The 23,903-nt window shown below is 39.7% G+C and overlaps 1 protein-coding gene and 1 long non-coding RNA gene across 2 annotated transcripts in view; one reads left to right on the plus strand and one right to left on the minus strand.

The window, feature by feature from the left end:
• Positions 1-7,582: 7,582 nt before the first annotated feature.
• LOC105936198 (transcription factor Sox-8) lies at positions 7,583-11,252 on the minus strand. Its single transcript, XM_012876907.3, has 3 exons — positions 10,583-11,252; positions 10,052-10,287; positions 7,583-9,945 (listed from the first exon to the last, which is right to left on the minus strand). The coding sequence occupies exons 1-3, from the start codon at positions 10,996-10,998 to the stop codon at positions 9,200-9,202; spliced, it is 1,398 nt and encodes a 465-aa protein (XP_012732361.1). The 5' UTR covers positions 10,999-11,252; the 3' UTR covers positions 7,583-9,199.
• A 2,826-nt stretch (positions 11,253-14,078) lies between these two features.
• LOC118566445 overlaps positions 14,079-23,903 on the plus strand; it is a 56,993-nt gene continuing 47,168 nt past the window's right edge. The window contains exon 1 of the long non-coding RNA XR_004933016.1: positions 14,079-14,172. This is a non-coding gene — a long non-coding RNA (uncharacterized LOC118566445). The remainder of the gene's footprint in view (positions 14,173-23,903) is intronic.

The raw sequence follows: 23,903 nt of genomic DNA on the forward strand, positions 1-23,903 counted from the left end.
TTACAAGGGGTTTACACTAATAATTGGAAAAGGTGTTTTTCTCAGAATGAACCTTAACTCCCAGATCCTCAGCTTCCTTGAAGCTGAAGACCGGCAAACTGCAGTGAAGCTGCTTCTTGGATATTTGAGGAAATCTATTTGATGCTATCCATTTGTAGGACTCAGAAAATGATTGTAGTCTCTGTAATTCAGATCAGGCTTTGCACTTATTCTTTGCAGATGTATGAAAAATAAGTGAATGAATTCAGGAGAGAGGTTACACTATATCTGCGAAGAGAGAGAAACCTGTTCGGATGTAAATTATGTTGCATTAAAGCCAAAACATGAACCATTCCTCCCACAGCCGAGACTGTGATAAGCCGTAAAGAAGGTGGTGTAAATACCCTTTCACTCATTTGCTTTTCCAGGTCCTCTCGCAGCACACCTTCTTTCTGGCCCCATATTGTTTTTTTTTCCTTGACAATAGATTCAGTTACATAATGAATCCCATCCATATCAAAGACTAACCCCAGGAAAGACTGGCAGGGCTCCAAACCCCCTCAAAACGGGCCAAAACCACATGGGAGAACAAACTCTTCCCTATTTTTTCCTCTTCCCCTGGTCTTTGTCATACCACAAACGCTATCAAGTGTGAGAGGACGGCCATGTGTTGCTGATCATGTGCATATGAGATAAATATTGCGATGGTCACCTAATATGTTGCGGTGTACTTTCTAGCTTCATAATGACTGTGAAAGCAGAAAAAAACGGAGCACCCCAGATACGGTTCTAAAATGCATTCCTCATGGCAGGCCTTGAGAAAACGACGACTTCGTGGGTTTTTTCGATCTTCTAGGAGGGTAAATGGGTTTTGATGGTCTCTGCTGTTGTGTCTGAATCACCATGTTGTGCTGGGCAACAAGATTCGGTGCTCCCACAGAGTGCACTCACACATGGCTCTGCCAGCACTGAGCAACATTTTAAAACTCTGGGCCTGCTGTCCCTGCTGCACTTTCTGCCAAACAGCCCTGCAACAAAAAAAAAAAAAAAAAAAAAAAGAAGAAGAAAAAAAACAACAATGTTTTCTTTCTTTGCTTACTACCTGAATCTTTCCAATCTTGTTTCTTTTTGATGTCTGTTCTCTTTTTTTTTTTCTCCGCAGTTGTGTACGTCTTTTCGCGTCATCGATTTCTATTTGCTGGCTTTGTCTCGGCGATCTGTGCGCATGGAAATTTTAAAGCAAATGTGCCTCCCACACTTGAAATTCCAGGGTCTTGCAGGACTCCACAGGCTGCTGCCTCTCTCTCTCTCTCTCTGTCTCTGTCTCTTTATCACTGGTAACATAGGACTGTATGGGTGCTAGGGCTGTGGGACAGGACAACAATGTGAGTGTGTGTAGGGGAGGAATAATAATATGCTAATTCACTGCCCTTAATTACATCAAGCGAGAGGAGAGATTCCATACTTGACATAACTGTTTTTGAATCACTCATTGTGTCTCAGCTGGCATCAAGTGTCCACTTGTATAGCTGTAGATTAAAAATCAGACTCATACTTATATGTCACAATTATTCACTGAATTTGGAAACACACTGTAGTTGCTGACAAAAAGGGGGTAGATCCCCATCCTTTCCAAATTCCATTTTCATGCATTCATATATTTTTGCTTTTTAACTGTGTCTTATCTTGCTGGGAAAATGTGTATTTCTCAGATGTTAGTGTCTGAATGTGAGGGAACAAAGCAGATTTGTTTCTCTTCGTTGAGAGAGGTTGAGTACGGGGAACGACAGTGTCAAAATTTGTATTCTCCACTTGCCTTAAACGTGACATATGCAAAATGCACATTTTTACCCCTTAAATACATTTTGTACTTGGAGTCTCTAGGAAAGCAGAAAGGTTGAATGTAGTCTGTCCAGGAGCTGTGCAGATATCTTTATATTTCTGTTTGGGTCATATGTGTCAAGCCATTGAGTTTTCTCTGTTCTCTATTATGCTTTTCTGTAAAATTGGATCACGGTATTTGTTAAGGAGCTGCTAAAATAGATCATGGACTTAAAACAAACCAATTTTGTTTATCCGTTGTTTTATTTTTTGCTGTGATTTGGTGCTCCAAGCTTAATGATCCCAAAGCTACATGTAGGTAAGTGAAAATGGTCAAATGTATTAACCCACACAATTCATTACACCATCCCCCAGCATACTACAAAAATGGCCGAACAGGGTGGAACGCTCTGCAACCTGGTGGGGGGGGGGGGGTTGAATGTCCTCATTTGCATTCAAAGAGACCGCACCTGAACGAGTTGCTGACAGAGCACCTCAGAACAGGGGCAAACGAGGGACCATGGAGCAACAATAACAATAGATTCAGACCAAAGTGGACCATTGCAGTTCCACTTGATATAGACCAGGACTGAATTATTTGAATGTGAAAAGGAATGATTTAAAGCTGCAGTAGGTTACTGTTGATTATTTTAAATCTGTCACTATGTTCTGACAGTATAATATAAGACAGATAATCTGTGGGAAAAAAATCAAGCTCCCTTGGCTCCTCCCAGTGGTTCTAGTGCCATTTACAAAAATACACCGCTCCCAGTCAGAAACAACCAATCAGAGCCAGGAAGTGTCTTAGCGGTGTTGTTCACGCTTGTTTAAGCGCTGCTCACACTCCTCACCGACACAGCACGTACAAGCTCGACATTACCGGTGGGCTGAAGCTCTGCTGTGGGGGAGGAGCTGTGGAGGGAGGGCTGCAGTGGAGCAGAGAGCAAGGTGGGGCGGGGGGGGGGGGGGGGTTTGGAAGGTGGCTTGTTTCAATTTCCAGGCTAAGTCCGCAGTCTTGTCAGAACTCCCTACTGCAGCTTTAAAAGTATGCTATGTCCCCTTTAATAGCCAAATGTCACATACAGTATTCAATACTTATTGATAAATTAAATTAAAAAAAGAGCATTGCATTTTTGTAGTGAAAATCTTAAAAATGCACATTGGGGATTCAAGCATAATTTTGTTTGCAAAAAAAGGACCTTTCTTTGCCGTTTCCCATGAGAGAAAGAAACACAGTAATTGCTAGGACATTAAAACTTTCCTTTAAATTTCGTCATTATTGCCTAGTCTATGCTGTCTGCATGAAAGAGAGCTGACCCTCGGATGAACAGGTCATTTCACACAGACAGGACGCTGCAGAGACAAATGTTCTTTCTCCCCTACTGCCGTTATATTGAGCGTTGAAATATTCATGGAAAAGGTTGGAAAAATCCATTAGTTTGTTAGGGAAAACCAATATTCTTTGGGTCACATCCCTTATAAATTCCTCAATATTAGAGTTTACCACATTGTGTTAGTGGTAAAGGAAGAAGCATGTAGGAAAATACCTGTATTATTAACCTTTTTTGCCACTTACATTCTTTTTGTGATCATCTGAAGCTGAATTTTAAATGGAAGTTTGGTTAATTGCCCAGGCTTGCTGCAAGTAGCCATACTGAATGTTTGATGGTATTGTGTTATAAAATAGAATTTCAAAACAAGCTAAATTTTCTACCAATAAACTTAAGTGTCCTAAACTGCCTTAAACAGGAAGAAAAAGAAATTGCAAATGTGTGAGGTGAACTTATTTAAAATAAAGATGTATAAAGTACATAATCACGGAAGGCTGCCACAGTTCAACAAAGCAAAAAAGCTGTGACAAAGAAAACACAGTCCCAGTCTTGAAGCTGTGGAAATAAGATGAGCAGCTATGCTGCCACCCCATTCACGATCGAGACGTGCCAAGAAAAGTGAAAAGGAGAGAACGAATAAAAAAACAAAGTGAAAGACTGTGGACAACTGTTCAGGGAGCTGAAAACGACCAGATGTCAAAGTGTTGTTTTTTATCAACTTTCGCTTAATAATTTTAAGAACACTGCACCTGTGCTGAGCTAAGTCTCTTGTTATAATGTTAAGCTTACTGACAAAACCAGCTGTAGTATTTATTTATTCTAATAATCTTTCTAATAATGTTGTTACATTTTTATAGCAATTTAAATGTGTTTATTAAATACAAGACATTCAGGCACATCAAAGGAATACAACTCGCTGTCAGTGACTGTAGAGGCAGAAGGAAACCTTGCAACTTCTACAGGGCCCCGAATGGCCTGGGGGGCCCAAAAAAGTGTTTGAATTCAGTGAGGATGGTTTTACAAATGCACCAGCAGGTATATTCAACAGTTTACTGTAGATTAATTGCAATGGGCTCACCTGGAATTGAATCCACCACTTGAAATTACACTTTTGGCCATTGTAATATAGGGTGCGCTCTAAAGGAGTGTATGCAACCTATAATGTGAGAGCATTTCTTAAAAAAAATGTTAAAAGGAAGAAGTTCATTATCTTAACATTTTCTGAATTTCTGTAATCTCTCCCATGCAATAGGTGCAGGCAAATAGAGAAATATTTTCAAATACTTACATATGAAGGTTTTATTTCTTCTTCATTAAACATTATTAAACAAAAAAAAATAAATAAAAATAACACTGATAGGAATGAATATTTTTCTAGAAATGGTTAAACCTGGTCAGACAATATCATTTTTGGAGTTTAATACATAGGGAGTTTTTAAATGCCGACGCTGATCATTCCTAATTTCCTAATGAATGAAATAACAATTTCTTTGTTTTTGCAACATTATTTAAAATATATATTTTTTTATTTTATGTTAAGTCCTCAGTAAAGCTTGAATCAATTTAGATATGTTTATCACCAGGTTTTGACTGGCCTGGTCTTAACTGCATATAAAGGAGACATCATTTCGAAAATCCTAAATTCATTGAGTGGTACAGCAGCACAAGACAAATAATGTTGAGGAAGTTATTTGCTTGGGTGGGGCTGCTAAAGTTTAGTGCTATGTATTTACTTTGCATGTGTAGCGAGGTGTTGTTTTAAACAGGAGGGTCAGGGGATTTCTGTTGCAAATAAGCAACAGTTGCCCATTTAACTGTAAAATAACACAGAAGAGTATATAAATATTAGTTTCTGATTACTGCGATAAATGTCAGTGTATGTGTACAGTGCCTTGCAAAAGTATTCACACCCCTTGAACCTTTTCACATTTATTCAGATTGCATTCATAAACTTTAATGTATTTTGTTGTAATTATATGTGATAAATCAACATAAACTAGAGCATGGTTATGGAGTGGAAGAAAGAGGATGCATGATTACGCTAGATCTGATTACAAATTAATAAATCTGGATGAGCTACAGAGATACATCCCTCAGTTAGATTAACTATTAGTGATCCGCTCCACAAATCTGTCCGTCAGATCGGGAAGAAGAAGGCCCTTGTTGAACAAATGCCGTCCCTTACATGACGCACTGTGTGTCATGTAAGGGACACAGCAAACATGGAAGACGGTGCTCTGGTCAGATGAGACCAAAATGTAACTTTTTTCACAACATGTGAAATAGAATGCTTCGTCACCCTAAAAACACGGCGGCTGCATCATGTTGTGGTGGGTACTTCTGGGAGAAAAGCGACCCGATACTGGGTCCACCTCTCAGCAGAACAACGGCCCTAAATATACAGGAAGAGCAACAATGGAACAGTTTAGATCACTTTTGTATTAGAATGACTTCGGAGTCAAGGTCTAGTCCTAAATCTGTTTGAGAATCTGTAGCGAGAGTTAAGTTTTGCCACAGACCTGACTAAACTTGAGCAATTTTCCAAAGAGAAATGGGTAAACATTACAGTTTCTATTTTTGCAAAGCTTTATATAGTCCTGCCATAAGACAGCTGTAATTGACAATGAAATGTGTTTCTACAACACATTGTCTCAGAACTGAGTAAACATTGACACAAAGATTTTCAGATTTGTATTTTTTCAAGTTAAAATCATAATTAGTTGAACATAATATAATTCTCCTTCCACTTCCCATGTACGTGCTACATTGTGTTGGTCCGTCACATAAAATCCCATTAAAACACATGGAGTTCTGTGGTTGTAATGTGACAAAATGTTGAAAATTCTCAGGGGTGTGAATACTTTTGCAGGGAATTGTACTTTGCAAACATTATTAGGATGCGATATTACTTGCTGAACAGCTTTGTTTTCCTGTCTTTGTCATACAAACCGGACGATGAGACACCGGCCGAGCGAAGTCTCGGAGAACATTCAGGAACATTCTGTCGCGAGGAATAAGGCCATGCAGATTCAGCAGAGGGCCATAACTGTGCTTTATGTCCACTTCATTTCCCTTGCAAATCAGCCTCACATTCTTGGGGTTTTCACAGTTCCCAGATCCCTCCCTTTTCACCACAACATGCCCTGAGTCAGCCAGACTCATTAGGCGCGATGAGACCAGGTTAGCTGTCCCAGTCCTGACACTGCTTACATGGTCAGGTGGGTGAAGGCAGCAGCTTAACCGGGTCCACCCTGAGTTTCCATCAGGTCTAGTGGGCAAAGACCACATCTCAACTCCCAGTAACGCCCTTTCCTTTCCATCAACTTTATTTGACAACTGGAATGTTGCAGCGTCTCAAACATAAATTGTGCTATGCATTTCTTTTCCCAGTGTACTGCATGAGTATTTTTTCAACGCAACAGTGAGATTGCGCGGACCCACAAATAATAATGCAATTTTTTTTGAATGCGCTGCATTAGTTTATCTCACAGTAAAGCTCCGCGATGCAGTTCATCCCTACCTATTTCCATTCAGGCTTTCAAAAGTCCCAATCACAAATTGTGGATCCGTTCCAAGGAAACAGGACCCAAGCACCCTGAAGAGCCTTTTTGCCTCACTTTTATTCACTCCTCTTCTTTCTCAAGAGTTCCTCCTGAAAGTATTTGGCAAACACTTGTGAAAAAAAAAAGAGTTTGAGGGAAGAAAAACAACAAGTCGTTCTTGAGCCACCCACACCCCATCTGCTGTGGTATTATCTTCTTTTATTATCTTCAGATTATGTGTGCTGATATTATTTCTGCTATTTAGTCCGGTGGTCATTGCGGTTGTTCTTATTGTTGTTGTGTTTTTTTTTTTGTTTGTGGAGTGCTGCAATATGAGGGGGGGATTCTCCCCTTAGTGCATCTAATCATCCATTCAGGACCCTCTTAATGCCTTGTCAGTTCCCCTTGCCCTTCCATTTTCTGTCCAATTAATTCCTTTCTAGCTCTCCGGATAAAGGGACACAATAGGGCCCCATCCTCAGCATAATGGATCATTAAAATTCAGCAGCGCTGCCCTGGCACTTGGCATCGCCCTTGGACTGGTTAGGGACGGTGGCTTGGCATGCCAGGCCGGAGCCAATGCTGGACCAAAGGAGACAGGATCTCTTCTCATTTCTTTTATGCTGCTTGTTTAATGAATAAATCTCAAGGAGACAACTTTGACAAATATGTTGATAAGCTTTTGCAGAATTTTGATAGTAAGATACTTTAGAGATTAACTATATAAAACCAAAACTGATAAGTTGCCTATAGCCTTCTTGCTTTTTTTTTGTCAATGTTTGTTCCTGAGGGAAAAAGACGAGCAAATGATGTATTAATGTGTTTTATGCAAAGTCTCACTCATTTCAAAGTTAAACATGAAGATTTACATGAACTAACCAGCACAAAGGCAAACTCACAACTGAATTATTTTTCATTTTATTATAGTTGTTTTTTTTTTACAGTTGTTTCCAAATATATTTGAGCACAAAAAAAATGTACAGGACGGAAACTGGATGATGTGTTGGCGGTAATTAGAGGGACAAAAACAAACATCAAGAAAAAGAATTGTTTATTTGTTTTTTGGGGGCAGGGGGGCGGGGGGAATGGCCAGCGGAAGGGGTTAGATGTGCATGTGCGTGTGAAATTAGTTTAAAGAACAATCATTTTCAGAGACTTTCTTTCAAAATGATACACCAAAATGATATACAAAAAAATGCAGTTATGCTCCATTTTAATTCTGCAAACCGATGCTTTAGGGAATGACATCAAATTAAGGACAAAATGAGGAGCAAGTCCCTGGAGTGGATCGTTTGTTAGTTAAAAATTTCCTTTCATTTCAAAATACTGACAACAAGCATTAAGAAGGCACAAAAAACATTTTTATGCAGCAGTGAGTCGGCTTTCAATGGTTCATGGAATAAATATGGGGAAACAGTCACACTTAATTTCACTTTCACCAGATAAAATAAAAAATAAAAAAAGTTGTTTTCTGTATCATTTGGTGTGTATTATGATTATGTCATGGGATATGTATTCAGTCCCCCAAGAAAATGGGCTCACACATGCATCTGCACATTATCTCTCCCAACACACACGGATGCATGTTCGCCCGCATATTCGCGCGTTGTCCATGGACATATACAGGAGGTCCAGCTGACGCGTCACTCAACGTGTGGTGTTGTTTTACCCCATTTCCTTTAAGCCCACATCATGACTAATCGCAATTTGCCAAGCGTAGATTTCAGACACCTGTTCTGAGTCCTGCGCCAGAGTCTATTGGTCCTGTGTGTTTGCTCCCAAACTTGGAATGGAGATCCCTCTGGAAATTCAACGGAATATTAGATGCACGCTGCTTTACTTCATTTACCCTCCTTTTCATTAAGTCAATAAAACAGTACTCTAAATAACCAAGAAGAACTCACATGTAGCATGTGTTTATCTATTCAAAAACAAAAACAAAAAAAAAATCCATTAATGCATGAACATAAATACATATAAGACTTTTATGCAAAATGACACAAAATTCAAATGAGCCTTTTTCATTTCTTTTAAGGCTGAATCACTGATGCAAATAGTGTGCTGCGTTATAAACCTCCGGCCATTCATGTAAATTTTACTGCAGCTTCAACGTAACTGGTCCTGTGTGCACAGTTAGCCGAGCCTTTTCATTCCTACAGACTTCCGCAGCGGCTTTGCACCTTGACCTGAACGGTTCACTTTTGCAACTTCGAACTGAAAAGGACAGGGATGTACAAGATGTCAGCTTAAGTAACATGTCCTCACAGAGGAGTTTGGCTCTCTGACGACACAAGTTCTCTTTTGTGTAAAAACTCTGTACAAGTGGGTTTTTTTTTTTCATCTCAACAATAGAACTTTGTATAAAATCAGCAGGCACTTTTTCTTGTGTTTGTTTCACGTTCAAACGGTCGCAGGTGGCCCGACAGGCCCCTTCAAACAGCTCTTCGCCCCTTGCCTTCTGTCCTTCATTAGTAGTGCATCAAACTGAATGAGTCTCTGGTGCAAAAAGGCTGTTTCTGGTCCCCTTTAAGGCCGAGACAGAGTGGTGTAGACGGGCTGGTCCCAGCTGGAGGCGGTGGGGCTGTGGGCCGGAGCCATCGATAGACTATTCAGGATCGGGCTGCTGTAGGGCCGCCTAGATGAGTGGAAGTAGGGGTACTGATAGAGGCTGGAGGGGTAGCCAGAATAAGGGCTGTAATAGTTAGAGCTCTGCAGATCAGTATAGTCACACTGGGAGCTGGAGAAAGAGGCAGCGCCCGAGGCGGCCGAAGTGGCCGAGGTGACACAGGCTGGACTGCTGTAGGAACTGTAATCAGAGTGCGACGGCGACCCGCGGGAATGCTCGCTGTAGTGGCTGGGGCTCAGCTGCTCTGTTTTTATGTGGAGACGGTGCTGGCCTACTTCACCGGCGGGTGGGGAAGTGGAGGACACGGCACACTTTCGGCTCCAGGACGACGCACCGCTGCCGTACGAGGAAGCGTAGGAGCCGCCTGGGACTGGAATCTGACCGTGGCTGTGGTCTGAGGATAAGGCAGAGGAGCTGGACGCGTGGCCGTTCAGTGGGAGGTACTGGTCAAACTCGTGAACGTCAAAGGTCTCCATGTTGCTGATCACGTCAGTGCTCAGCTCGTTGATGTCCACATTGCTGAAGTCAATGTTTTGCCTGCTGCTGTCGGCAAGACGGCGGCCTTCGTGCTTCAGGTCCTGCTTAACTCCGTGGTGGAGATCTGTTTTGGGGGTGGTAGGTGGTGTAGGTGGTCCATGAGGTTGACCTAAGCAGAGAACAATCAGAATGAGATGTTAAGATCACATAAAACACAAAATGACCATAAACTCTTAAATGTGCTAGTCCTGTCTGCGTTATTTTTTTCAACATACCTGCTTGTTCAGGGTGGTGGTGTCCATCAGGCATTCCTGCCAGTCCTCCCATCCCTGGCTCAGCTTTGTACATGTGATGTGCCAACTCTGCCCCTGAGTCTGAGTCGCTCTGGCCTGGTTTCACATTCTTACGTCGCCGTGGCTGGTACTTATAGTCTGGATGGTCTTTTTTGTGCTGAACCCGCAGTCTCTCTGCTTCATCTACAAAGGGCCTCTTCTCACTTTCAGAAAGTAGACTGGTGTGGGAAAAATATGGAAGAAAAAAACGTTTAAATTTGACCAGCAAAAACATAAAAAATAAAAAAAAGTTACATTTAGATTTAAAAGTTCTCTTTAAGCTTATTTGTTGCTTTTAAATCATAGTTTTCTTTAACAAATTTTCCAAGTTTTATCAATCCGGACTCTAAATTTCCATTGCCAAGAAGAAGAAGCTATAACAGTACCTGTTTTGTTTATTATTTTTGATTAAAAACTGGATTATATTTTATTAAACTGCATAAATAATTCCTGTTGAAATAAAATATTTCTTACCGCCAGAGTTTCCCCAGTGTCTTGCTCAGCTCAGCGTTGTGCAGATGTGGATATTGATCTGCCAGCTTCCTGCGGGCCGCCTGTGCCCACACCATGAACGCATTCATGGGTCTCTTGACGTGCGGTTTGCTTTTCAGAGATCCGTTGCCTCTCACCGGCATCGGGACCAGGGACCAATCGTATCCTTTGAGAACCTGCGAGACCGCGTCTCTTATGCAGGCTGGGAAGCGCTCGTCGTCCTCCGGGTCCAGCTTCTTGCCCAAACCGCTGAGCAGGGATCCCTGACCGTCCGAGCCTGTTGGTGAGGACGGCGCGTCGGAGTCGGACTCATCCTGAGACATGGAGCTGTTTGTACCTGACGGACTGCACGGATGGTCACTGATACACTTGTCGTGTTCCTCTGTCATTTTTATCATATGTTCAGTCCAACAAAAGTAAAAATCCAAAACAATTTTGCAGAAATGAAAAAGAAACAGAATGCTCGCAGCAAGAGAGCCGCTGCGCTTTTTACGCACGGTGCGCCTTGGTAAAATTCCTTGAACCGTTTCAGTCACCTGGAGCCCGTATTTGTTTGCTTTCCCCCCCGTTTGTTTGTCTTGTTTTTCCTAAGCTGCCATTGGGGGTGCGGTCGACAGAGTTGCGATTCACAATATGAGCCGAGAAGCTACATGTTACTGCAACTTGAGTCGGACTTTTAAATCTCTCACCCCACCTTCCGCATGGGATTGGCTGGAGCAAATCACCACCTTTTCTTCATTGGTTAAGGGATTTGTGGGGGTTCATTATTATAATGCTTTTCTTTTTTTATGGTGTTTTATGGCTTTGCAGACGCTGCATGAACTGTGATAGATTATGTGCTGCAATGGCAAAATATCAGAAATATTATGTTCACCCAGAAATAGGTTTCTTTGAACGGTTTATTTGATAGATTTAAAAAAAATGTAAAAAAAAATAATAGACTTACTATTATAGGGAGATTCAGAAATGTGATTTTTGTAATGTCTTTTTAGACCTGTATATTTAATGTTACACTGTAAAAACAATTTTTGGAGGTTGTTCAATATTAGTTGTTAAAATTATATAACTAAGTATTTTAATTAAACATAATAGCTTGTAAACCTGAGAGTTGATAAGGTTTACATTCTAACTGCAAAAGCTACTTTATTTTGGTGATACATCGTTCTAAATTATTTTGAGAAAAATTTAACTGGGGAGTTTTAATGAATTAATCAACTATTCTTATTTGCTAGTACAGCCGATTATGGTACATGTTTGGGATGAAATATGTTGATTTAGTAATAATTAAATACTTCCATAAAACTGGTGATTGAACAGGTTTTGCTTATTGGAGCAGAAATTAGTTTCTATCCAGTTTTAGCCAGTTTAGCAACAGTACAAATGCTGAAGTCGAATTTGCTAGAAAATTAAGCTTTCACTGTGAGGTAAATGCTGCCTCAGAATCCTGCAACTTAGATGTGATTTGTGGAAAAAAGGATTTCATCGAAGCTTTAAATAAATTCAAAAGTTTGTTGACTAGATTAGTGACAGACTATCACAATCTCCAAGTGTTTGGGTTTTGGTTGTCCTTTGTGTTTTCAGTATTTCCTTGACTATTTTCTAATTAGTCTCTCCCCCACAGCTTCCCTGCTTTCCTTCTGCCAAAGCTGCTCCACAGCTTTGTCATTTTCCATCCATGCCTCAATATTTAAGCTTCTGTTTTCTTATTGCCACTGCTGGATTCCTCCATTACCATGCCTGTTACTTCCCCGTTGTACTGCCTGCTTCTCTGCTCACTCTCCATGTCCTGTTCTCTTTGTGCCATGCTGAAAGTTTTTCTCTTTTTGTTATTATCCCCAAGTTCCAGGCTGCACTTTGGTCATGTTACAACTTCATCAAACTTAACTTTTGTTGTATATCCGACTGGCAACCTGAAAAATCAGACATGTTCATGCAAAGAAAACCCACCATGAGGTATATGTTGCCAATTACTTGCACTTCAAAGCTGTGCTTGAAGTGCAGGTAAGGAAAAGCCATTGAATGCCAAAGGTGAATCCAGACGGTTGACTGGTAGTGTCCAATTATATTGTTTTTTCTTGGAGATGTTTAGAGGTGGGTGGGAGTAGCCAATTATTTTACTCAAGTAAGAGTAGCGCTACTTTAACGCATTTTACTTAAGTAAAAGTAAAAAGTAGTCAACCAAGAAATTACTTAAGTAAGAGTAAAAAAGTATTTTGTAAAAAGGCTACTAAAGTTCTGAGAAACTAATCACAAGCTAATCATAACAAGTAGGTTAGGAAAGTGTAAAGTACTTACAATGACAATATCTGCTGTTTACTGTATGTTCACTTGACCTGTAAATGGTTTGAGGAGCTCAGCAAATAGAAAATACCATTGAAATAACAAAGCTTGTGTACAAAAAAGAAGTGTGTGTGTCTCTCTGGTGCATCCTTGGGTAATACATGTCTGTTCTTTATTCAGTGAAGGTACTCAGGGATAGTAGAGTTGCCACAATTGTTTTAAAGTAAGAGTTTGATACATATTCATAATATTAAGCAAGTAAAAGTAAAAAAAAAGTATAGTGCAGTAAAACTACTCTTAAAAGTACATTTTGTTCAAAAACATCCATCTATAAAATGTAACTGAATAAATGTAACTAACTACTACCCACCTTTGGAAATGTTAATAAAAATCTACATAATAATAATGTATGCACATATTTACACAGAACTTACTGATTTAAGAAAATAAATTGTTTTTTTTTATGAGTGTACTGATCTCTGGATACAGACATTTATTATACCAAAAGTGGTAATTTGGATTTCTGGATGTAGAAATAAACATGGAGATAGAAAAGCCTTAATATGTGCAAAAAGCAGAGGATAAAAACTTATATTATGCCATATGAAATAATAATAAGAATGTTTGACAAGCAAAAAAAAAAAAATTAAACAAATTAATTCGCAGAAGGTTTGCAAATAGTTCCATTAAAGTCAGCAAATCTCATTGTTACACAATTGCTAATAGTTAATTTATTATAAAAACAAGTTAAATTAAGTTACAGGTAGGCTCAGATAATGATGTACACTGTTCCATGTACGTCTTTATTTTAATATTTCCTTAGTAAGTTCATTTTAGTCAACATTTGAATTTAAGCAAATGAAAAAGTTGAGCATCACTTCAGAGCTGACTTCAGCTTGAAAAGTTCAGTCTCCATTTGCCATTATGAGTCCCTTCAGAACTGTAAGAAAAAAAAAAAAGTTCCACTCTTTACCAAGTGAGTTTGTTTCCACAATAAACCTTTCACGTCCAGCGAAATGTCCATTTTATGACCCTGAAGGTACATTATCGAGAGAATGGGAGATAAGCTGCAGGTCTGAATCACTGTCTGTGTTGCAGCTGCCTTTGTTCATGTTTTGTGGGATGATTTTTATCACTGACCTCCCTATGAAAAGACAAGGTATGTGTGTGCTGGACGGCAGTTTACCTCACTCCATGGACACTGCAGGTGGCTGAGGGAACAGGATCTCTAATGTGGAAATAATAGAAACTGACACGTATGCATGCAGAGTTCTGACGGCTCATACACCAAGGTAAGTTGTTATAATATTGACTTTTACTAAAAACTGATCTTAAGTTGAAAAAGTATTGTACCAAATGCTTTAAAACCACTAAAATCCAATTAATAGAAAAGTCTTGAAAACGACTCATATGTTATGCTAGCTTCCTTTTAGGCAGCTGTTGTCAAAGCACTAGGGTCACATTTATTGTGTGTGTGTATCTGTGCGCATGTGTGTGTTTGTGTGAGCATGCAGAAAGTCCGGACAGCAGCTAACTGTCAAGCTTAAATGTCTCTGGCTTCAGTCTGATCCGTGGAAGTGTTTACTCATTGTGCATGTGTTCCGAGGGGGCAAGCATGCAGGCATACACGTGTGTAATCATAAAACTATAAACATACATGAAACAGGCATGTAAAATAGTAGGCGTCACACTGGTTTAATTTATGCACTCATCTCGTCAAATGTGTGGCCAAAAGAAAAGGACAGCCAAAGTAAACTACAGCTGAGCTAGGAATGTCTCGGGTCTTTTGAGGAGATGACTGAAAGGGACAGAGAAAAGGAGACAGTTTTTACTGGACTTGGCCTTCCTCTCTGTAAAGCGGGGAGAAACTCTAGCCAGACTTTGTGAGCTCCTAATTAGAACAGGAAGAAGCAAAAGAAGATGGGGTACCCGAGCGTGAACCTATCGTGTCCCTCAGAGTTAGGGAAGGTTTTCATTTTCCTGTTTGTTCCAACGTGCATCTCACGTGGTAAAGATTTTCGGATTTCTAGAACTAGTTTGCTCGTTTCTCCGGCATGGGCCCAAGCTGCTTCTATCCCACATGTAAATTATACTGCCTGGCTTCTAATGTGCATACTAAATTAAATTACACAGTTGCCCACAGGAACCTTTCTCTCTTTGGTCTCTGCTTCTGTGTTTTAATACAGTTAGGCACATTTCTTCACTCCTGCCAAGTCATTAAACTGAGTATGTGGAGTGGTTGATATTGTACTGTAAAGATTCAGATGTGTACCATGCCTTGCTAAAGTATTCACTGGTTTAGGGTCATTCCAATGTAGCTCAACATCAGTTAAATAGGATGGAGGGCAGCCTCTAACAGAAGTTTTTTCTAGCTCTATTCTTTATTGAGCATCCTTCCATCAACTCTGACCAGCTTCCCTGTTTCCATCAACCTAATGTCGCCTTGGGATGGTGTGGCCAGGATGGTTGTCCACCACACATAATCATCTAACCACAGTCCTACCTAGCTTGTAGTGACACATACAATATGACTTTAAATGGTCTTAAAGGGCCCTAGAAATGTCTTTTGTCCATAGAAAGAAATCACAGAAAGCCATATTTTCATCTTGAAATATGGCTTTCTGTGGGGTAGGGTTAGGGTTACTTAACCTATCATTCTCGCTGCTCCGCTGGGCGTTGCTGACTTGCTTGGCTCCATCACAAACACATATACGTAGACACCTCGTTAAGAGCTGAATCACCAGTCGACGTCACTGCCATATTGGATGTGGCATAGTGGTGCAATTTGGAGAAGATGCCTCATTCATGTGCTGCATGGAACCAGCTGATTCACAGTACAAATCAAATCTACTACCATTACTTTTCACAGGTAAGAATGAACATATACTAATGATTGTGTTTACTTATTATAAGCATTGCTCCATTGCCTCTTCATGTTTACTCATTCCGTGCGTGATCATACTTCCTGTTATGTGGTCTTGTTATGGTAATTATACACAAAAGCGCTTCATTAACTAACTAATAGAGCAAAAAAGTGTAAAACACATAAATAAAATATAATAAGCCAACTGAGTGCAATGATTTATTCGGAAAACCTTTGGGTGCAACAAGAGTGAGCCACTGGCGTAGAGATTTGTAAAGTCAGAGTAGGTGGCGAAGCCCCTTTAAGTTAAACAATGGCTTTCCCCTGGCTCCTCTTCTAATAATACCAAATTTGTGCAGCGCATGATATCTAATACTTGTCCTGTTAACAGAGGTTTTCACCTGAGCTGGTGATATCTGCAGGTCCACCAAAGTAACCAAGGGCCACTTGGCTGCTGCTCTGATTAATGTTGTTTGTCCTCTAATGTTGTCTGACAACTTTGAGCTCTAAAAACTTCACAAAACATCTATTTAAATCTAAACATATATTTATACTGGGATTAAAGTCAACACAGGTGGACTGTATTTACCCTGTAGCGGACTTCTAAAGGCAACTTGATGCGTTGGATTTGATTGAGTGGTATCAATTTAAAGAAGGCCGAATACAAAAGCACACCACACTTTTCAGATTGTATCTTCATAAATGTTTTTCTCTTTACTTCTACTCCACAAGCAAGCCAAACGTAGTCTATCACAAACTCACACTAAAATACTGTTAGGTTTATGGTTATAACATGACAAAATATGCAAAATATGTGACAAAAAAAACTACATTGACAATGAGCTTTTATTTAAAGGGCAAAGTTGATTGGAAAAAATATGCTTTGCTGCTGAACAAAAAAATCTTCCTCCTTTTTGTGTAGAGTTTTTTGGAATATGTTCCACAAAATGTCTGTCAAACATTCTATACAATTTCCCACATGGATAACAGCTGTCTCTACCACCACAGAGACTCCCTAACTAAACTGTAACCCAAACAGCAGGCCTTCATTTGGTTAAATAATCTCTCCGAATGAGTCACCATAAACTGGGTGAACTGTGAAGAGTGGCGTGCCCTCCTCCTCACCCAGACGATCCCGACCACTGCACAACCACATGTGGGGAGAACTCCTGGGCTGCTAACAAACCGTGCTTCACCCCAATGCCACATCAACCAGACCACTTCTATCTTTGGTTTCACACACTAAGAAAGAATGTAGTAAGTGCAGAAATTGCAGTTACAGTAAATATAAGTGAATCTGGGACACCAAACAAAAGAATAATTAACTTCTTTTTTTATCAGCCGATCCTACATTTTGCCACCCAGTGGGAAATATGGTACAGAATAGGCTTCTGTTACACTTTTAGTTAAAGATCTTTAAAGGCTTGTACGTAAGCGTTTTAAAGTGTCCATGATGAGGTCCACATGATCTTCCTTTCAGCTCCAAATCTACTCCTCCATTGAACCCCGCATGAGGGATTTTTTTTCTTTTTGGTTTATAGCCAAATACATTTACCAGGTTGTCTGCCTGGTGAGGCCAAAGACCCAAAGATGTTTAACTGCATTGCTTCAAATCACAGTCTAACCCACATACAGCTGCTGTGTGTTACTACCTCCTGTTGACATTTGACCTCACAGTATCCTAAATTCATTAAAACATCATAATGAGGGGTTCACTGAATCATTGCAGGTTTTATTCAGACTTATTAGTAAATGGAGCAAGGTGCAGGGATGGGTGGAGGGAGAGTGTTTGAAAACTAATAGAAACTTTTATTCAAAGTATCTCTGGGTGTGTATGGCTCACACTCACTCTTCTATTTTAAAGCAACACCATGTAACTTTTAGCCACTAGACCTGTAACTTCCAGGTTATAGCGCCCTGAGGGGCACTGCCGTCACTGGATTGTCGCAAAATTAAACAGTCTCCCTCTGAGTTTGGGAATCTGATAGCAGACCACTTTGGACCATCAGATTGAGATGTCATGGAGTTACTTGTAAAGACAAGGCCATATTCACCCCTCTAGAGTGTCATATCTGTTTTGTTTTGTTGTTACAGCAGTTTGAGCTCAGACTAGCCGTAGCCTAGAATGGGTCATGTGACCTAGATCAGCGCTCTAGGTCACATGATCCGACCATTTTAAGTTACGTAGGCAAGTTTTTGAGAAGGGCAGCCCGCATGGAGCATCGATTCGCGGCAAGTGCTGTATTGACATCAAGAATAATTTAATGTATCACAAATTAAGCTAATACTTGGGACAACGCTTAAACTGTGCTGCTTTAATGTAAGAAGTACAAAATGAGCCAATTGCTTTGTTTTCTTTCTGACATCACTGTTTGGCAGTGGTTTTGCATACAAATGTTTTTTTTTTTAAGTTCAATAAAATTCCCTTACTGTACATACAAGGAGGTTTTTATTGTAGCGAAAGTATAAATCAACATTTTCCTGGGTCTTTTCTAAGACCTTTGATGTTAAAATAATCAGTAGGTAGGTTCCTTGTGGTAATGTGTTCAAATATGCATGTTTACAGTTATTATTAATATTTCCTTAGAAATTATTAAAGCTGTTATATTACATGAAGAACATGAAAATGTATTTAATCAGAGTGAAATTCTGTTGCCAACTGAAAAAAGTTTCATGTTTGAATTTAGCTTTTTTATGCAGAAAAACATTTAAGATATTTAATTTCAAGGGCAGGATCTAGTATTCTTATGCTCTGTGTTGCCAGGTTGTCATACATACATCTGTGTACTTGGCATATAATTATTTTAGTGCAACCAAGACATTTTTTGTTTTAGGAAACGAAACAGACATCTATCAAAAGATTCTAAAACAATTTAAAAGGACTGAAAGTTGTTTTTAATCCAGTTTTATTTATAACTGTATAGAAAATTGGCACATTGAATATGATAAACTTCTCAATACTAAATGGCAAAATCAATTTTGGCAGTAAAGCAATCAAACTCTTCTTCTTCAATTCCATTTGTGAAATGCCATCAGTACAGATGAAATTTGGCAAACCCCACATCTAGCATATCAAAATGATGGAGAGAAACTTAGCCAAAAGCCTCGACCAAGCTGTGCCACCAAACTAAACACAATTCAAAGCCCAAGCATGTATATGAGCATGTGACAAAAACATGAAAACAGCACATGTTCACTTTTTTTCTTCTACTTGTGTCATCATTTGGTGCAAATGGTGGAAGACAAGTCTGATATTATTTGAAAGGACAATCTTTACCATTTTTTTCCTCTCATCCATAAAATTCAATTCTATTGAAGCAGAACATCAACATCCCGCTGCTTTGAGAGTGATTAAAACAGCCTTAATGGGCCGGATTGCAGTTTGAATTCAGTTTAAGAGCTTATTCTTGCATTTATTTATTTTATTTTATTATTTGGCTTTCTACCAACAGTATCACAAATGTCTGCAAAGACGGAGAGTTTTGATACAATTACAGCTCATTGCGCACAGAAAATAAAGAATCACAGGGATGGAAGTAAGAATGCAGCGAGCAGATTGTAAATGCTTCATGATGACAATAATATAATGTTGTCATCTGCCAATATTTATTCACTTGGTGTCAAAGACTCTAGCTTGTAAAAAACTGTAAATTACACTAATTTTAGCTCTATATTTTTAGTGCATCCAACATGCACATTGCCAAGTTAATTTGAGAGGTCAATAGTTTTTCTCAACCAAACAGTTTCTGTCAATCATTAGAAAACAGATTTGTCTTTAATCACTTAGGAAGAGAGGAAAGGCCTATTTCTTTCTTTTCCCCTGACATGATATAAATATGATTTAAAATGTTCTTTTTCCCCTTGTCATCGTGCTTTGAAAGAAATCTGTGGTCTGTGGAGTTTCCCACATTGTCTGCTTTTTTGATCTTTCATTGTCTTAAATCATCTTCATAATTTTCCCATGAACTACATGGTTTGGACCAAGAAAACAGTTAGAACAAGGCTTAGGAGCAGCAAAAAAACACTGAGCCCACACTTTGACTTTACGGGAAATGGGACAATTTAAATGGCCTCGTCAGGCTGTAGAGACTACCATGTGAGACTTCATCTTGTTTATGCTTTCTAAAGAACAGTAGATAAAAAAAACACTCGTTTGAATGTTTTATGAGAACAAGACTAAATATTGTGCTTGTACAAGTTTACATAAATGGGACTATTTGCAGAAGGGAGTTCAACACATGAAGAACAGTGGAATATAAAACCCCAAATCTCCTGTGTGCAATACACATATTACAGGATAATTTATGCGCTATTAAAGTGATTATTGGTTAGATGGATCAAATTCTCCAATTAGGCTTCCAGTGTACCGGCAAACATTTATGAGCAGCACTTAGTCTGTCGGTCTCCAGCCAGTCTGCAACCTTTGAAGGAATGACTGCAGTCAAAAACACATTAGCACACCTGCTGCTAACCGATTAAACAATCAGTCTAGGATTGTCATATTTATGAGCTTTGTCTTTAATTATATGATGCTTCAGCCATGCTGTTATTCCCATTAGTATGACTATAATAGGATGAACTGTTATTATTCAGGTTTCTCTGTGAGAAGCTCATAAATCCTCATCTTTGACATAATTTTACACGCATGCTGTCAACTCCTGACCTTCTTCATATAAACACCCACCAGGGTCTGCACTTCAAACTGTAAATGGCGTTGCAATGATATCCATAGATTAGCACCATCCTTACAGTACAGAGGCTGACATCTGCTTTCAAAAGAGGCTCCAACAGAATCAGGAAGCTTCATTACATAAAGTATTGCACTTATCTGACAAGGGCAGCAGCCTCATATCCACTATCAGCAACAGCGAAAATATTTTTTATATCTAATATCCCACTTAACCAAACAGTAAAAGCATTGTAAAGGACATACAATATTATACTTGTACCCATACTCGTAGTCTACTGTTTACTGTGTCACGGGGGCAGCAGGACTCAACAGATACACCCAGACTTCCCTCTCCCCAGATACCACCTCCAGCTCCCCCAGATCAGGTATCCCCCGAGAAGCTCTCAGGTCAGCCTAGAGACATATTCCCTACCACCACCACCCACCAAAACACACACACACACACACACTTTTTTAGCATTATGAATAAAATGATAACACTAAAAAAGATCACAGAAAAGCGACTAGGAGCCAGAGGTGGCTGCGCCCAGTCCCCCTACAACGGGACGAGCCCGGGAACACGTCTTTGCCACTGTCTTCCTACAGTAACCTTGCCTGCAAGCTGAATTCTTGCAGTATTTGTGCATCCACAAACACACGAGAATCCATCTTGTACTGCTCCCGCTCTGTGACCAAACCAAAAATGGTTCAGGCCAATCAAGTTGCAGTAATATGGTTTAAGGCGTGACATATCCTTGTGACAAAAGCAAGAGTTGCCGAGCCCACAGCCGTACCAACATAAGCATAGCAGGGCAGGAGGACACAAAGCTGCTATCAAATCTAGTTTACCATGTTGTGGTTTCTCATGACGCCTGCTGTTTACATTTTCACTTGATACCGTGATTGGCTAAAATCTATCTTTGGTAGGCGGGCACTAGGTGTCACTTCATCCAATCAGCTCGGTTAGATCTGCTGAATGTCCTTCATTTCCCCAAAGGGATTTGATTGGATCAGTCCCGGATTCATAATGTGCAGAATGGAGAGTCCTACATATTATCAATATAACTTGCCAGGTTATTCCTACAGTCCAGAGTTGCAGTACTGGAGCCGAGACGTCTGATCAGTGGGACCATCCTGGACATCCGTGTTTACATACTCCTACAGGCATACTGACACACCTGCACAGCTAGTTGTCTCGGGAGGCCAATTCCACTGCGCCCAGCTGACATGAACGTGGCGACATCCTCTACAATGTGTCACATTAAAAAGGAATATGCTAAGGAACATTAATAGCCTTCCTGAACAAATGCGTCTTTAATTTGGTTTTAAAAAGGCCCAGTTCGGTGACGGCATGAAGGTCCAAAGGAACACTCACCCACCTTACATCTTCAACATCAACTTGCTGTGGATGTTTAGATCCTGCCTCAAGACCCATCCTTCAATCATGACTATTCTTCTATCCTGCAATTCATCACAACTGTCTGGATACTACATGGTATTTTATTTATCAGGGTTTTTTTCACACTTAGTTCTATAATTTATGTCTTTGGTTTTGTGCAGTGACCGTGAGTGTCTTATAAGGCATCGACAAATAAATTGTACAATAATAATAATAATAATAATAATAATAATAATAATAATAATAATAATAATAATAATAATAATAATAATAATAATAATAATAATAATAATAGGCTGCACAGAGGTGCAGTGGGTAGCGCTGTTGTCTTGCAGCAAGAAGGTCCTTGGTTTGAGTCCTACCCTGGGTCTTTCTGCATGGAGTTTGCATGTTCTGCCTGTGCATGCCTGGGTTCTCCCTGGGTACCCTGGCTTCCTCCCATAGTTCAAAAGCATGACTGTTAGGTTAATTGGCGTCTCAAAAATTCTCCTTAGGTGTGAGTGTGTGTGTGAATGGTTGTTTGTCCTGTCTGTCTCTGTGTTGCCCTGCGATAGACTGGCAACCAGCACCCTTTGTGACCACAAGAGGGATAAAGCATATGGGTGGATAATAATAATGGTTGTTGTTATTATTATGTAATCACTCTCATCCCTTTACATTTGCTTATATATGCTTAGTTTGATCCACTGCTGCAATTCTGACTATACAAAATTCTGCTCAGATATTTTCAAAAAGATTTGTTGCATGCTTTACCTTCATTGCACTTAATGCAATCTGTAACTTGACCATAAGTGGATGGCATAAGGAACATTGATCAATGGTGTAAAAGATTTTTAAGGAATTGAGCAATTAAACGATTGACTCTAAGATTAGCTGAAAGTATTACAAAGTGCACCAAATTTGAAAAGTAATTAAGCATCTTAATATTAAACCTTGAACACAGAGAGATATTTGTTTTTCTTGGCATGGCCTGCTTTATTTTCAGGTTTATTTATTTCCTGTTTACTTGTTTTTACTCATGATCGTATTGACCACTTTCTGGTGAGGGTTGACGTTTGTGTGCCTTTCTGCAAAGTTCCCAACTGTCACACTGACAGATATCGCCTTAGGCATGGAAAAAAGGAAGCGACTGCAAACCGTTTACACTGGTTAAAGATGCAAGGTAACAAGTTTCCTGCAGGCACTTCACTATTTCCAACTGTTAGCCTGACTTTTTAAACTAGAAAAGCTTGGAGATCAACTTGTGTTGTGGTGTTCTGATGTAATTTAAAGGTAGACTTAGTTATGTGGAGTATGAATAAGTAATGCCTTTATTTGGATAGTGCTGGGACCTTTGTCCATAGCTATATTGTTGTATTTCCCAGATTCCATGTTCCATCTCTTTAATACCACTTCTGCTTCATTTTGTGGAGTCTAAGCCTTACACTCACCTTGGGAATGAATTTACCAGAACTTATTTTGTTTATTTTAATGATTATACAGCACAGTGCCTTACAAAAAATATCAATGCCACTTTCAGAGTGTTTTACTAGAATTTTATGTGGTAACCCAAGAAAAGTACTGCATAATTGCAAAGTGACAAAAATGATGCACGGTTTGATCTCTGGCTGTATGTTTCGGGTTGTTGTCCCAGTCTCAAGTCTATTACTAGCTCTATCTGTTTGTTTTCCAGGACTGCCCTGTGGTCAGCTCTATCCATGCCCTCCTCAACTCTGACCAGCTGCCCTGTCTCTGTTGAAAAAGCAACACCACAGCCTGATAATGCCACCACCGTGTTACAAGGTGGGGGTTTTGTGTTTAGACTGGTATGCATTGTTAGTTTTCCGACACATAAGGTTTGCTTTAAGATCAAGAGGTCAAATTTTGGTGTCATCTGACCAGAGCACTTTCTTCCATGTGTTGTGGCCTCTACATGATTTATTGTAAAATCCAAATGGGGCTTTTTATGTCTTCCGTGTCTTCAACAACGGCCCTAACAATGGTAGCTGTTTTAGCAAAATCTTTGTTTTAAACTGTGGCTCTTCGTTCCTCCACAATTGCCATGGACTTCTTGGCCGTATTTCTTATTAATATGCTTCTTCCCAGCCTTGTC

This window comes from Fundulus heteroclitus, chromosome 16, assembly GCF_011125445.2.
Source record: "Fundulus heteroclitus isolate FHET01 chromosome 16, MU-UCD_Fhet_4.1, whole genome shotgun sequence".
NCBI classification, from domain to species: Eukaryota; Metazoa; Chordata; class Actinopteri; order Cyprinodontiformes; family Fundulidae; genus Fundulus; species Fundulus heteroclitus.